Source organism: Chelon labrosus (assembly GCF_963514085.1).
Source record: "Chelon labrosus genome assembly, chromosome: 3".
NCBI classification, from domain to species: Eukaryota; Metazoa; Chordata; class Actinopteri; order Mugiliformes; family Mugilidae; genus Chelon; species Chelon labrosus.
The window spans coordinates 26,818,588-26,835,816 of record NC_140339.1 but is presented as its reverse complement, the minus strand read 5'-3'; the positions used below and the strand labels follow the sequence as shown (position 1 = coordinate 26,835,816).

The 17,229-nt window shown below is 39.8% G+C and overlaps 1 protein-coding gene across 1 annotated transcript in view; it reads right to left on the bottom strand.

The window, feature by feature from the left end:
* The window catches only part of syt7b (synaptotagmin VIIb), a gene marked incomplete at its 5' end in the record, with an annotated part of 96,193 nt that overhangs the window by 34,799 nt on the left and 44,165 nt on the right, over nucleotides 1–17,229 (bottom strand). The window contains 3 exons of the mRNA XM_084574924.1: nucleotides 3,272–3,406; nucleotides 4,288–4,367; nucleotides 11,735–11,838. Coding sequence (XP_084431050.1) covers nucleotides 3,272–3,406; nucleotides 4,288–4,367; nucleotides 11,735–11,838 — 319 coding nt within the window. The remainder of the gene's footprint in view (nucleotides 1–3,271; nucleotides 3,407–4,287; nucleotides 4,368–11,734; nucleotides 11,839–17,229) is intronic.

Below are 17,229 nucleotides of genomic sequence, written 5' to 3'. Positions count from 1 at the left end.
CAAAAGCTGTAATCACTGCTGCTCAGTGAATTTACAATAATCTCACTGCACAGACACAGAGTAATTGATCACTCTGTGGTTTTCAAAGAGTCAAGTGACTTGTAATTAGTGAGGAAAAGAATGATCAGGTTCACTTAATGCCTCGGGGATTGTGTGAGATGCATCCAAATGATGGAATGGAGTTTGAAATGAATCAGACATTGCCCCATCCAAACACCTACGTAGTTGCTGAACTGTGCACAAAGCATACACTGTCGTAATTGTTGGAATACAGTAGACTACACTCAAGAGGACTATCAGGCAGCCTAAAGTACTGTGAGTGATAGCAGGAGTTGTGACGACAAACAGAAAACATGGAGCGAATGGAGTGAGTAAAAACACATAATAACTTTATACACATAACAACAGAGTAAAGCCCACCCCATGAAAGAAGCAGTTTGACATTTTGAGAAATACGCATGCATTTGTTTTATAGTGGAGTGTTAGATGAGAAGATTAATGCAAGTCTCGGATCAGTGGCTACGGTTAAATGGAGAGTATTTCTGCAACCCGAATGAAATAATTAGAGATTCCACCTTAACTGTCTAACATGGACGCTGTTTATATGTCCCAAAACATCATTCACTATACCTTTTTCGGACAAAGTGGTTCTACACGCTCTGGAGCATCAAATCAGCTGGACATATACAGAAGAATGTCTTTCAGAAGCTTTACTGATACATTAATTTAATTCATCCGCTATGTTTCTGTGCCTCCCAGACACTTGTAACATCACCTAATATTTACCCCAGGTGGTGCAAGCAACAAAGAGAATGTATTCTTTCCACAAAGAAAGAAATGATCTTATAAAGCTTATATCTTATATAATTTACACGGTTATTAGGTACAAATGTTTTCCTATTGACTGAATTACTAATGGGTTACACCACACCAGCCCGAACACGTCCTGACCACAACATTTTTGTGGAGGAAAGTTGGTCTAGGGTCACTCTGTTGGGAACTGATTACGCCTCACCAATCAAAATATTTGGGCGTGCTTTATGCTGATTGGTTGTAGGACTATTTTTGTTTTGTTTTCTCTGTATTGGTTGAAACATGCCCCATAACAGTGGTGGGCCGTCAGGGCAAGCAAAGAATTCTCTGCTGGCCTAAACTTTATCAAAATCACTGACTTACATTTTAATATTTTCCCACTCATCTTATTAAATTATTCCCAATAGCCTATTCCTTTCATGTTATGGCTTGTCTGTCTCTCAGCTGTGGTGCTTCTAGCAGTGTAACTTTGCATTAGAGTTTCTATCCAATCTTTTTTGAGCCATCACAATTCTGGTTCGTATTCTTAGGCCTTCTCTGTGGCCCACGGTAGCGTCAGCGTTTTCGTGTTTGCCATTTTATTGGGTCAACAATTTGACGTATGTGGCGCTGGTGCATAGCTGCAGCGCCGTAAGTGAGAGGAGACTCTGTGAATTGTGAGTTTCTTGCTTTAGTACTGGCATTCATCTCGCCATGAGACAAAATGTCCTGTTTTATTGCGTATCTGTATGTTGTTGATGGTTTCTATAGTAGTGGAGTCATAACCATTGTATTAAGAGGCGTTTTGAATAAGGTTGGAGGGCAGTGAGGGCCTCGGCCCGCCACTGCCCCATAATGGGATCCTAACGGCTTCTTACCAGACTGATGCTGTGATAAGAATTGAGAAACACCTGACTAAAACTCTTCTCAATCCGTGTAAGAAGTCCTTCTGATTGTTCTGGATTGCATCAATCTGTTTAGATAGAGGCGGTAACATGAGACATTTTAAATCTGACTGGGCAATTATTCTGATTAGTGTCCCTGTACGTGCTGAATACAGTATGAAGCTATGGCCAGCTGCCGTGAGAGTTAGCACTTAGTGTTCCCAAAACTCATCTACCAACACCTCTTAAACTCACTAATTACCATGTTGAACAAAGCAACAAAAAACAAAGCATAAAAACAACAAGTTCCTGCTTTAAGGGGTGGTTTATGTGCAATAATGTTTCGAGTCCTTGGCAAGAAGTTGTCCAGCACAAAACTCCCTTAAAACAAATGGATGTTTTCACACTTTTGCAACAAGATATAAAAAGTTAATTAGAGAGCTTTAGAGGTGCTGGTATTTTGGGTTTCTCACCTTTGCATGGTGCCAGGCTAGCCAGTTTGCAGAGGATTAATGCTAAGATATTCTAACAATTTAGCGGCTGTGGCCTCATATTTAATAAAACATGCAGCATGAGAGCGGTGTTGATCGTCTCATCTAACTGCCAGAAAGCAAATAAGCATGCTTCGCTAAATGTCAAACACTTCTTCCCAAGTAACACAGTCAAAGATTAAACACACTTTTGAAAAAAATCCACCACAGTCAACCCTCTTTGGGAAAACCTAAATGGCTTACATTCACTTTTACATTTAAGTCTGTTACAGTATTCAGAAAAGCAGATTTGAATACTTGAGGTTATGTAAAACAGTGAGATCTGCTCTCTGAGGGTTGTCCGTCTCCATGGTAACAATCCATGGGCTGTAGGTGAGAGGCAAAGAGGGTCTGGTGAGGCTAGCAGGGCTGTAGGCGATGGGGCTATCAAACATGTTCATTTGTACACCCTGTACACTGAGCAACAGAAAAATAAAATGTTACTTTCCCAATTTATTGTTCTCATCATTTAGATTGTCTCTGGGACTATATCACAGACGTTTACATATAAAGCCTGTTTTTATTGTTTTCAAATAGGATTTATGAATTAAACCTGAATGGCCCTTGGCAGAGAGAAGCAATGTCTTTCTATCTAAAAGCAATCGTTTGGATAATGGTTGTAATTTGTGTCAATGTCAGGCCAGTCCCAGGAATCACAGCAATATTGAGGGACAGTGCTGCACATCTCTATCAGGTGCGGCATGGCCAGCAGTGCATACTAAACACCGCCTCGCTGTGGACACGCCTGAATGCAAAAGCATGAGGATTACCGGGGATGAGAGGAGACTTCTGTTAAAATACATGTGGCCAGACAGTATTACAAAATGAAGCTTCCTGCCCCCTTTAGGAAATTAAATATAACCCTTTCTCTGCTCGGAGTGATATATTGATCAGTCTTTGCCTTTGGTTTGGAGTATTTTTGTGGTATCTGGCAGATACTTCATCTTATGATCTCCAGTTTTGCTATGCAGTGTTGCAGGTGTTGCCCAAGGTGTACACAAGCCCCTGTTCATTACAGCCCTGCCCAGGTAGAGGGGTCCCTTACCAGCCATGACTGAGACTCACTTGGGCGTGAGGCGAGGGTCTCCATACGGTGCATAGGGAGACATGTTTAACAGGAACTCCTTGGGGGGGTAGGAGCTCCACCTCTGTTGCACATTGCTGCTGTCATTGTTATTCCAAAAATCTCTGTCTAAATCACTGCAGCCAGAGAGAGAGAGCGAAAGGTGAGGCAGAAGACAATCACAGGCGGTTATAAAGAACAAAAACACGACAGATGAGAGAACGTGTGGGGAAACAAGGCAGGAAAAACATCAGAAAAAGAGAAAAGTTAAAATTAAACCTGTCATAAATCTAAAGGGAGAAAAACAGAGTGTTAATAAACAGGACACACGCGTGCAATTCTTTAAACATGCATACTGAACATATTTGCCTCTAAGAAATTGGTTGACATTCGACTGTGACCATTTAAATGTCCAGAAATCTGACAGCAATGAAATTAAGGGTAAGTGACATCCATCTGCCAGGGGTGAGGAAACGGATAAAACAGAGATCAAAAACTAAAGACAACTGGTGATGTCGAACATGTGTTTAACATGTTCGTTATGCACTGAGAAAATAAAATTTGGGAAACTAAAAATCATATAGTAAAAAGGTATTTACAAGAATAAACATTGCATGTATGAAATCAAGTAGAAATATTACAAACCAAAAAGATAGTTACAGCTGTGACTAGTATGAGTCCTAAATGTACTTACGCCACAGATCAAACTGACATGACTGTTGTGATGTCTATAAATTTTTTAATCACAACCCCACCCTTGATTCATACAAACCAAATATACAAGTAACTCTCCTACAGTGTGTTCCTAAGAGATGGTAAAATTCCCCTCACTGAGGAAAGAGAAATATCCCTATGCAACACTATCTTGAGGGCATCATGTCAGGGTGGACATTTCAGACCACGCAGGAAGCTAGTAGATTAGCCTTGCAATCAGGAAATGGCTGTTAAAAATGCGATACTATCACGACATCATAGATCATTTCCATGTGGCTCCATCTACTCCCTCCCTGACACCTACTTGATGGCTTTATTTTCCCCTCGACCTCTCACAGAATCTGGAGAGTTGGCAGCCTCCACCCCTGGTTTATTCCTCTTGCCCTGCAAAGACACAAAAGAGACAGAGATGCAGAGGAACAGTGCGGCGACAGATCCCAGAGCGGTGTCTTGACTGTTGTTTACAAAAGCATTTTTTTTTTTTTGCCATTGAAGAGTTATTATTACTGTATATTCAGTAGAACAGCGTCATGTTTCAACACATGCTGTAAAACCTGATAAATGACGGAAGAGGAACAATTTGGTTTGACGCCAGGACTGCAGCTGGCTTCTGAGGATTTAAACATGATGAGGGGCCACTTAACTGCAATGAGATGCAAAAACACACTCTGACATGCATGAAACATTCACAAACGTGTCTTTACACACAAACAAAAGACTCGCAATGAAATCAGGCACATTAAGAGAATGCGATACGCGTCTACACAGACCTACAGTAAATGTGAGAATTCAAGACAGGAAGTCTTGTAAAACTAAACATTTATGAAACCCTGTGGAGCTGCAATAGCACGGCTCATTACACCGAGAGCTGTATTTATACTTATGCGTTAAGGGATTATCACCATTACCGTAGTTGCTAGATAGTAATGGGCTCCTTTTCAAAAGCTACAAGTTGGGGCTACAGCAGCTTCAGGACTCCAAGTGGAGAGATTTGGCTGATAATGTTCCCTCCAAGGAGTTGCCAATGCTGGCTGAGATTGCAGAGAATGAAGATAACATTAGATAAGTTGAAAGAAGCTGAAATATTCTGGAGTTATTGGTCAGACTATTTCTGTTTTCTTCTGTGTTGTTTTGCTTTCTTCATGTTTTACTTTGAAAAGATTCACGTCCCTGTGTCTTTCCACTACTTTCCCAGTTAGTTTGATATGTATGCACCGATCAGCCATTATATTATCACCAATGTCCTAATATTGTATTGTATGTTTTGTGGTATTCTTTACTATTTCTGTCTTTATTTTGATTATTTTGACTTTTTTCTGATTCATGTTGATTCATTTATATTTGTCCTTAATTTTTATTTTTGTTTTTTGTTTGTTTTTTCCATAGTATCACTACTTCATATATAGTGGTAGAGGCATCTCTAAAATTTCTTAGATGTTTTACACATTGCAGACCTTTTCTTGTCTGACCTTTATTCTACCGATATAGTCTAAATAATGTATAAGTGTGAAGAACATGATCGAAAAATAGCTATAAATGTATATGTATATTCTATGATATAATGCCATTTTTACATAATTGATTTTTTTTTACATAATTGATCACATGTCCAAAGATGGATGTATATATGGAGGTGTGTCTTCCCACGTTTCATGTCTGATGAAGGGCTAGGGCCCGAAACGTTACACGTGGTGATATACCATTAAAAGAACTGAGGAGCATTTTTCTGGTGTGCGGACTTTTTGTTCTCTTTTCTGACGTTTGCTTGTCTGTCCAGCACCCAGTTTTTATCGCTTTTTGGATGTGCGTGCGGTAAACTTTTGCTAATATTGTATTGTGCCTCCAAAACAGCTGTGACTCATCAGAGAATGGACAAGGGCCTTCTGAGAGTGTCCTGTGGTGTCTGACAACAGAATGCTGTTAGTGGGGGCCTTTGGGTCCTATGGATTGAGGGGTGGGGCCTCTGTGGATCATCCCACAGATACTTGATCAGTTTGGGATCTAGTGAATTTGGAGGCCAGGTCAACACCTTGTGCTGTTCTTCATGTTTTTTTAGTTGTTCCTAAACCGTTTTTGCGTGTGTGCCTGTGTCAGGCTGCATCCTGCTGGGGATGGCTGCTGCCATCAAGGAGTGTCATTGCTATGGGGTGGGGGTGCCTGGTCTGGTCTAGGTGGGTGCTACATGTCTAAGTAACATCCACATGAATGCCAGGTCCAAAGGTTTCCCAGCAGAACATTGAATTGGTCAATGTTATTTACTTCTCCTGTCAGTGGTTTTAATGTTGTGGTTGATCGGTGCATTTAGTCCTGTCTTTCCTTTTGTCTTTTGTCAATTCGTATGTGTATCCCCGATCATGCTTTCCATCTGTCTATATTCCTGCATGTTCTTGCCTGTGTATTTCAAGTCGTGTTCCTTTGCATCTCCTATTGTCTCTTCATCCTGTGTTTTTGTTCTTTTTTATTTGGATCACCTGTCTTTGGATTACTTATGTTGGCCCATTTTACTCGTTTGTTTGGACTTTGTTTAGAATATCCTGCTCTATACTGCAGCACCATTAGTTCTACTTGATCGAAATTGACTTTTACTATGCCATCCTGCATTGCTCTTCATGTGTCCTGCATTTGGGTCCTTTCCTTTCTTGCAATCGGTTACAAAAATTGCTGTTTTCTTCTGCTCTCAGTCATAATTAATTCATTTAAATAAGCAATTGCTAGTGTAAAGGGGGTGGTGCAGTGGTTAGCAGAAGGTCTGGGTTTGAACCTGCTGCCTGGGGCTTTTCTGTGTGGACCTGTCATATTCTGTGGGTGAGGGCAGTGTCGTTATCAGTGGGCAAAATCAGACATGGGTCTGTGGATCAAACCATTCAACTCTGGCAACATGTATAAATCTAGCTTTACAAACCTGAAACAGGTACTCTGGTACTCTGTGCAGATTTTTACCACTTGATGGATAGTGTTTTCCACAGAGCAATATGCAGTAGTTGCAGTTATTGACCTCTTTGTTTTATTGAACTCCATATTTATTGAACTCTTGAGGGTGATAACGCTGTGCTCTTTCCCGCTGAGTCACGCAGACCCTCTGCTCTTATATAATGTTTTTGTATTGCACCTCACGACAAGGACATGAACCACACATATGGCATAAAATGTTCACCAGACAAAGCCTGTTCAAATAAATTAGCTATAATAGTTGCAAGTGAAGTTATTTTTTTTTCTCATAAACATAGAAAAACATTTTGGATTTGATCCTATTTGGAAATAAATTACTATCCGTGTTAATAATAAAATAATTATTTGCCTTATCAGTTTGACTGAGTTTTAATTATGTGAGTCTTATACATATACATATACATATACATATACATATATACTAATGCTCCTTATGAATATTAATTATAATATAATAAGAATATTATTATATTACATCATGGCAAAGTGTTGAAACCCACTCGTAACAATTTCACTCACGCTGGGGGGACATTTATTTCATGAATCCAGAATAACTGTATGCTAGTTTTTCTTTATTTAAACAACTGCTGACCTCTTCCATTTTTTGAATGAGCTCTATCAGGAGTAGTGTGGAGATGAAGGTGAAACATGCACATTTCATCTGTACAAGAACCAACACACATTCTTATATAATGATATTGAAGAGTCAGTTTAAAAGATTTTTTTTTTACCCTTTTTAGATCTAAATGGTGACTGGAGGTCAGTGGCTCACATTGAACAACGGTTACTTTTACTGAAATCATTGCAACGGAGAAAGGAATGAAGGGGTCAGAATAGATGGTGAGTAGGAGGCAGAAGGAAGGTGAATGTTCTGTGTTTGTCTGGTCACTGAAAACTATGGACACGGAAATGCATTTCAGACCAATCGTAGTCGTTGTGGCCTACGCCACTGAAAGGTGTGCTTAATTTTTCTGGGGAAGTGCATCTCAAGCTCTGTAGCCTATGCCATTGCCTATGGGGCTACACTTGTACCTACTGAAGCATAAATCTGGTTTTACCATTGTAAAAATATCATAATGTGCATATCCAGTTACTACACTACTACTATTTTCTTGAAATGCGGGGAGCCTCCTCCTCAAGTGTGTGACTGCTTTATATTAACACCAGATCACAATTCAGACTTATCCAGCTGACCTTGTCTGGACGTCTTCTGACTGCTGGAAAGTACTGCAGAGACCCGCACACATACAATGAGAACACACAAATTTAAAAGCCCCAGCAGAGCAGTTGGATCACATCCAGGATTACAGACTTATAAGTGGCAGTGCAAACCGACAAGCCACTGTGCAGCCACGCAGGAGACAACATAAAGTCTCAAAATGAGGCCAGTCTGACGTCACGATTTGCTGAGCTGAATGGAATTGTGACCCTTCAATTATTTAGGAACGTGAATAGCCTTTCTGAAGAGTGCTGTCAGATTTTCAAATAAAAAATATATATATACTGTATATACTGTATATAATGTGTGTGTATATATATATATCCAATCATGAGATTCTGATGAATTTATAGAATCAGTGAAATGCACCGGCATAAATATTTAGGAGCTAGAGACAGATGTTTCCACATTTAGAGAGAAAACACAAAAAAGTTAGTCATTTCCTCATGTCTAATTTCACAGTTTTGTTTTTTTGTTTTTTTCAGGAAAAAAAAAAGATTAAAATACAGAACGTTACTTTAATTGTGGTACCAGTGCTGTTATTTTTGCCTTTATTTCACAATAGATTCTTGAAAAAGGAAAACAAGCGTATACCCCATTGCTAATGCAAATCTTTACATTATTGATTTTTACCAGACTGATTAGAAGATTTATTTTCTTTCTGTTGATGAATGATGAATACAATACTTGTTCTCAATGAGCGATATCAAGCAGCCTGCAGGCTGGAGGCTTTTGGACATTGCACAGAGCTGAATGTTTATATTAATACAGCTTTCAGTGTCCTGCAGACAGGTGGCCTCTTTGCGTATTCTACCGTATCTATCTCTCAATACACTCTATTATTTATCATGCCACATCTTATATGTCCAGCTCAGCACCACAAACATTTTCAAGGGCATGCAAAGCCCGGGGCCGGACCTGATCTGTACCTGCACACAGCTGCTATACTGTGAACACACGCGCATACAGTGCTTTAACACAGGACGGAATAATATTAGATTCTGAGACTGAGAGAAGGGTAGATTTCTACCAGTCAAAACTATGCTATCAAGTGCGGCTCATCTATCATTAAACAGAATCATGAAATCTTCAGGAGGCTGGAGAGGAGAGGGTGGAGTAGTTACAATGTTGAGAGAGTGTGGGAGGATGTGAGAAACAGGAGGGATGCTCCAGAGGACGGGGAGAAACAGGAGCAACTGAGTACGACGGCAGAGCAGAGGGGCAAGTGAAGAACAGAAAGAGACAGGCTAGAGGAGGCTTGAAACAGAATCCTGAATAATGATGCTGTGCAGAGGATGATAAAGACGCAGCATGGGATGAGTCGGAGATGTGAAAGAGACAGGGGGTGATTCCCTGTTTGGAGCAGTGTGGCTCTGCTTCCCTCTGGAACGTCCTCCTAAGTCGTGCTGTCATCGTGTTTGTCACAAGCCTGGATGCTCAACACCGACCAACAGCCTCTGTCTGGACATGCCTCTGTGGCTGATTCTGCCTCTGCCTCACGCTTCCCTCCTCCTCCCACTCTCCTCCCCTTTCCACTCCCATAAAGCAGCCAATGGTATGAGACCAGTCTGCCTTATCACTCCAGGAGGAAAAAATGCTTTCCTGTTTTTTGATGTGCAATTCAAATATGTGTGAATATGTGACTTACCTCTTCTATATTCTAAAACCTGACACCAATATCTCCCAGAAATTACCTTTATATACTAATAATTTGTTGTGGTCCCTGGAAACATTTAGGCAGCAACAGCACTTTGGAGGAAGATCATTGTTTTTCAGTTAAATGTTAAGTAATCCTTAATTTAACTAACCAAGGGCTATGAGTGCCAAAACACAGCCATAAAATGTTTAATACATCTTCAGTTGCTATAGATTAAAATGCACCAGAGATGCTATAATAATAATCATAAGTTTGCAAAACCTTTTCTTACAGTTCTTGGCAGACGATAACTGAAGACGTTAGTCAACGAATTGATAACCTGATTATCTGGCAGAAAATCTACCCAGGATAGATCCTGAGTAAATAATTTAGTAAAAAAACTTCATTTTCAACTCAAATGTGAGAACTGTGAGTGTTATTCTTCGTCTCTTGACAGTAAACATAACATCTTGCTTTGTTTTTTCTTCCAGCCAAAGCATTAATTTAACATTCAGGAGTGTGAGATACAAAACTAAAGGTAATGTTTTGGAAGATTTAAAACAGAGACAAGACTAGAAGGAGGAAGTGGCAAAGACCCAGAGAGATGATCCTGGAAAAAAGAATTAGTAACATTCTGACAAGGACATGGAGATAAAGTGACAAAGGGACGAATACAAACCAGACCATTTGATATAAAAGGAGAATTAGATAACTGGAAAGTAAACAAAGATAGGAAATGTGTTTGTTTGTCGGATGTGAGCTCTTTTAAATGTGATCTAATTTAATTTAGCTGATTCTGGTCTGAATAGCCAAGTTGTGTGACAACTGCTGTGCTGCTGTCACTATTCAAACACACAGACATGAGAGCAGGAGGGAGGAAAGCAGGAGAGAGTGTAAAAAATCCTAGCAGATGAAAAATGTATAGGAGGAATTACAGTTGCTCCAGCAGCCAAGAGCTCGGAGTGACACTCATTAACATATGAATCATTAGCATGGTTCTGGAGGCTGGAGGCAAACAGTCGTGATGCACAAAGCTCAGATCGCACAAAGCCAGGTTTACAGAGAGCACTAAGGTTTATGATCGTGTTCGCTGTCATGGCCAAACATCCAGCCTCTCTTTCACTCCGGCGCCAGCAAAGAAAGAAAAACTCTATTCAGTGACAAAATATAGCAAGAAATACGTCTATGCGTACATTCACTTCAAGTGGTTTACAGCAACATTACAAAAGAAGTGCCCACACAACTGTCATATATCTTCTCTTCTATAGCCTTATTCAGAGACATGATGAATAGAACACAGCAGAAGGTAAAAGTCGTGAGGCAAGATGTGTTTTGCTGACAGATTTGCATTTCAGTCATACAGCTCGGTTTTGAAGAGCATCATTTTTTTTTAGTGTGTCCATCTCAAAAACCTGAATTTCTGGTCAGATTGAATACTGTATTTGATTAATTTTTCATCAAACAGGACTTGGTCACATTTATTCCCATTTATGCACACTATCTTTGACAACATACAATATTTGACATTTTACTAAATAGAAAAAAAAAGCAATTTGTAGAAAAACCTATTTGGAATTTTTCTATCAAGATATTAAATAAGCCGCGTGTTGGTATAATTCATTAGGAGTTAACCTGATGATTGATCTCTTTATTATTCATCTATTATAGAGAAAATTGCCAACACAATTTGCACAAAGTTAAAGGTGTTTGAATAATAATTTGCGTCAGTATGGTTCAATTATCTGGGTAGAAATTCTTAAAATGACTTCCAACTTAACGTCTGGATATGAGATAAAGAAAGTTTCTATATGTGTGAATCGGAGAATTGAGTCTGGCTACATCAACAAACAAAAAAGACAATGACCATAAGACAGGTTATTGACTTAAAGCAAACGTCAATACTGAAACATGCTTGTTGAAATGTGAATAATAAGTACTGTAACTTACCAGTTTACGTTGACACCAGGTGCAAACGCCACAAAGAGCAACCAGCCAAACTGCACATACTACGAACGCAACAGACACCAGGAATACACTAAGAGACACTGAGCCTGAGGGAGAGAGACAAAGACAGAGAGAGACACTTAGAGACAAGGGCATTAGTGTGTTCAGTGCAACAATTCTCCTGTTGAGCTTCCCAGGGTTTTAAGTGTACTGTTGAACCTGCTGAGGGGCCAAGGAAAACATATACTTTAGGTGTAATCGGGAGCTCTGCCTTGTAATGTGCCATCCCCCCTTCCTTTCCCCATTCATCCTTGTCATCTGGCATCTGTCACCAATAAAACAGAGAGGGAGAAATATAACAGAAGCGGGGAGGAAAAGAAGTACAGGCACTGAAACAGCTTCACGCTCGTGTTCCCTGCACGTATCAATGGGAGACGCGCACATGTCAGGAAGAGATAATATCACGGGGCCAGAAGCCGCGCAATTACCAGCTTCCGTTCTCTCTCTTCTATCTTGTAAATCCTTCAGCAACCTTCTTCCCTTTCTTGACGGATGAAAAGTTTTTGCAGAGCTTCCTATTGCTCATGCTGCTTCTCAGCGATACCGCTCATTCAGCTGTCTGCCAAGTAATTCAGAATGCAACAACACAAAGGCAAAACAATGTCGGCAAACAAAGAGCTCATAACCGCTGCATCCTTTTTTTCCCTCCGCACACAGTTTCTCTCGCTATCTGATAAATTAATCTGACTGCTGAATATTCACTTCATCCCTGATTTCATTTTGATCCAAATCCGTGCAGCAGCATCATCTATAAAACAGTTGGAGTCAATAAACGGAGCAAGTGGATCAGCTAAGTCAACTTAATCACTCTTCTGTATCCTCACTCCTCCCTTCTTCATGTCCTTCAGGTGTATTATGGACCTTATGCTTGTTCCTCCAATTATTAAAATGTCAGCTGCTTTTTACCCACCGGCCTCATTAAAATTAAAGTCTATTCAGCTGTTTGATAAGGTATCAAGTCTTTGATTAGAAGATCGCAGGGTTGTATTTTCATGCTCTGAGCCCTTTCACTCAGGCAGCGGAGGGTGTGTTTTACTAACCTCGCCTTCAGAAGTGTTTTAGTGCTTAACGGAGAAGTGGTCTCAGCCTTACAGTGTTTCTATGCCAATTTAGAGCAACACCGAGAGCTAGCACTGCGGAAACTACCAGAGAGGCTGAAACTGTCTTAAAGTGGAGGAAACACAAGCCGCTGGAAAAAAGAATGACCCCTCTGAACTGCTAGACATCGCAGATAGAGTGTTATACAGAAGGGAGACTCGCAATTCACAAGAGAAAAATAATTCGACACATTACACCCAACTCATTGCATATGCGCGTACCCAAGTTGAATTTGCACATTTGTTCATTGCTCCAAATGGAGTCCATCTTTCCAGTATGAAATGATGACGTTTACATAGAAACACAAGATCCAGTACACGCACACACATACAGTAAGTTGTCATAGTGCTGATTATCTTTGGTATTCATTATTAAAACAGCATGAAAGGATGACTCCTGTTATAGAGAACAGTGGATTTGATGCACATTAACTTGTTGATAGCAGCTCAAGGCGCATTCGCAGCCCCGAGTGTGTAATACAGCGTTTAAAAAAAAAAGAGAAACTGTACTCTTTGATAATCAGCTGCCAGTGTCTGCCTTGTGTGCCAGCTTTCTTTCCTGAAACTGTTCAGCTGTGTTTTCTGGAGCGTGTAATAAAACTAAATTTTATGGGTGTTACTCCTAATAAGTATACCAAATGAAAAGCTGGAATTAACAAGCGCACTTGAATATATCTTTTTTTTTTTTTTTTTTTATGGATGGGGAGAACCCTATATTAATTCAAGGATTAAACATAAGCAGGACACACTGCAATCAGAACGTGAAAGGATTGGCCATACCACATCTGGATCAAAACAAATTAAAGGGGAAAAAAAAAAGTGAATTAGAAGATCCATACTGCAACATCCCTTCTCTGGACCCAGGACTCGCCTGTTTGTTCACCAGCCATGCCCACCTCATTTGCATAATCAGATCTGATCTGCGTGAGTGGAATTGAAATAAGAAGAGCCCTTAATAATACCAGGTATAAATGTAAATATTAGAGTGCCATTATCCAGATGACATATCCAGCCACAGACTCCATCTTAATGCCAGGAAGGAAATAGGTCCTGCTTAAAGGACAGGACAGCATTTGACCCATCCTCAGTTTTTTCCTATTCACTGTGTTTTTTTTGCCCCAACACTTCAACCTGTCATACATTAATTCCCAGCGATTCTTGACATTCCCAGTTATTGATTCCACACACTTATCCACTCACCTGTTCCCCATTCACCCATCAAGTCCTTTAGTACTTATACCGCTCCATTTTCTCTCATTCTACACCCGACTGTCTATAATGATGTATTTGCCCTACAGTGTTCCAGTCATTTCTACTGTCTGATCATTTGCCCACTTTTGATGGCCTGCCTGTGTCTGGGCTTTGATTTCTGCTCGTTCTCTTTTGTTCTGCCAACCCGCTGTCAACCACGTCCATCCAGTGATTTCCCCCCCTCTATTATTCCCCTCTGCCTGTTCTTTGCTCGCACGTTTTCAGTAGAGGTGAACTTTTTATCTGCGTGTCTGAAAGGGGCCACAGCTGTGATGGATCATACACCACTATCTGAGTAATGTTTACCCAGCGTTCTAACTTTTTTCTGCGATGGTTAGAACTCAGTAAGACATCAATTCAGCACCACGGAGAGCGCCCATCTCCACTGATCATCTTTCTGGAGACTGATCTGTACACCAGCGTCCAGCGGTTCAAACGGTTTACTATGGCTCAGAGTGATGTGGAAATGTGAAAAATCTTGCGTTTTGCTGCTCAAGGACAGGTAGTCCATGTTACTTTTGTGCTAGATTTTCAAAGCATCACAGGATTGGATCACTCTGATCATGAGGCACAATTTTCAAGATTACAGAATCCAAAACCAGTAATTTAAATGTGACTTCGTACCCAAATACAGGTTATAGAAAACACAATAAAACAACACAAACTTTACCATTAATTTCTAATTTCTTTTAAACAGTCAGACAGCTCTTCTCACCCATGGCAAATAAGGGGACTAAGTAGTTGTGCAACTACGGATGCAGTTGATAGAAAATACTTCAGTTCTATATTTTGCCTCAGATGATTGTGTCATTTAATTAATATACAGTTATCAGTGACAGAAAACATCATTATGTGATTAGGCTAGCTGTTATGGGGAGAAAATACTTTGTTGTATTAAAAGTCCTACAGTCCACTTTAGCTCCTTCATCACTGCAGCAGTTAAACAAATCAAATGTCACACTATAAATGAATGTATATACGACATGATACAAATGTTGTCTTATTTGGCCAGTTTTATTACATTTAGTTTTGTTCTTGACATCAACCCTTAATCCGGGATCATGGTCATTTATTTATTTATTTATTTATTTACTGGATAACAGGTACCCCAGTGCTCCTAGAAATTTCAAACAACACATGCTGAAGGTCTGAGCCCAACTGAAAGGAAACCTGTAACCATCTGAACAACCCTTTTGCATTTGCATTGGACCCATTCCAACATTGAAATCTGGTCAGATTACTTGTGAAAAAGTGTTACTATATTGAGCTGAGCGAGAACAAATGGATCTCAGCAGCGTGTTGATGTCCTGTTTTTTGTTTTGTGTTGTTTCGTTGCAATAGTATCAAGCGAACAGCAAGAATATGTGGTCTCAACACAAAGGTGACGGCGTGCATGTTCCATCACATACAGAGGCCATCAGCCCTGCACAGAAACCTCAGTCAGGATCTCATTCTTCTGGCTTATGATTACAAATGAGGGTTGAACAATGCATTGTGGTTCAGCAGTTGTATTATTTACCTCAGACCTCTGCTCCCCGCTCGCAATATGTATGATCTCTGTTAGCCTCACTTGAGAGCAAGATCTTTGCCAAGGAGATGAGCTCATACCCTCCAAAACACACCATCCACCGTGACCTCTCTTGCAAAACGACCTATTGAGCATCTGCTGCAGAAACTGGCTTAATTAAAATGTACTAATGACTGTTAGGAAGCTAATTTTAAAGTACTTTAACGGGGATAGAGGTCCACTTTGGACAAATAGTCATTTGGATACATTCAGAAAGAACGATTGTAGAAGGTAAACTCAAACAATGAATAAAGTGGATTGTGAATTAGAGAGAAAGTTACTGAAGAAACACTTGTTTAAAATATGTGATATTTTATAATATAATCTTAGCATATAAGATTTATTCTGTTTACATTTGTTTGTAGATATGAGCATATAATAATAGCAAATGACAAAAGTCCACATAAAAAACGAAACAACAGACGGGCACATCTTAAAACGATGTTCTCTGCTGCATGTCATGAGTTGAACGGTGCTGTATGTCTAAATAACGGCGTGCTGAAACCTTGTATTTGAACAGTACGTGCTATGCTGCTGTAATGATGTAACATCAGGTCACGGGAAGTTCAACAAATGTGATTTACCTCAAGACGGAGCACTTGGTGTTCTGTGTTTGTGTGTCATACTGGGTACCTCCCATGGCTCCAAATATAAACAAGAGAGTCTGCTACTATAACTAAAGCTCTTTCTCTCTCTCTCTCGTTCTCTGTGTGATGTATATTTCAAAATAGCTGCATACTTGTGTGTAGTATAGTCTGAGCACACAATCTCTAAATGCAATGCAAGGACAGGTTCATAGTGCACAGTGTACCGCCAGTCTCAATAATATCTTATTGTTATTCTCGTCTCGTCTTCCTCCTTGCAGTGTCTCAGTCAACATGGCATTATTTTCACTTGTGGTTATTATAATTTATTACACTAATAATTAGAACCGCTCATCTACGTAATAGCCTTCATAAACCTGCTTTTGCTTCACCTCACATCATCTTTTTACTGCATTGTGCGTGCATATTAACGCAGACATGAGATTCCATTGGCCATTCAAGTATTGAACCATCTTGTGCATTTACTTTGAAGGAATGTCTCACTGGAAAACCTAAAAAATAATATGAAACCTAAAATGAAGGATTCTCTACGTGATACATTCTAATGTAACTTAGGCTCCCTTAATAATAATCAGTGAGCAGTTGGTTACAACCAGGGAAGTGGGGGCTGGTCATCCTGAGTTTAACAAGTGGTTAAAAAACACCTCTGAAGTTCATAATGCTTTTCCAGTAAGGTAGCTAGCAGCTAAGCTAATAGAAAGTGTTTTCACAAAGTGGAATTGCTCTGAGAACACAATTAACTATTACTTATTGTGAACACTATGAACCAACATGAACCAAATTACTACTATAATATAAAATTGAGGCATCATAGTTTAAAATCTACAAATGCAATTCACATTTAAATAATGCAGTGACATGTCGATCAATGCAATCACATGCATTTGTTTCACCAGTTGACTTTAAAACAAATGACTT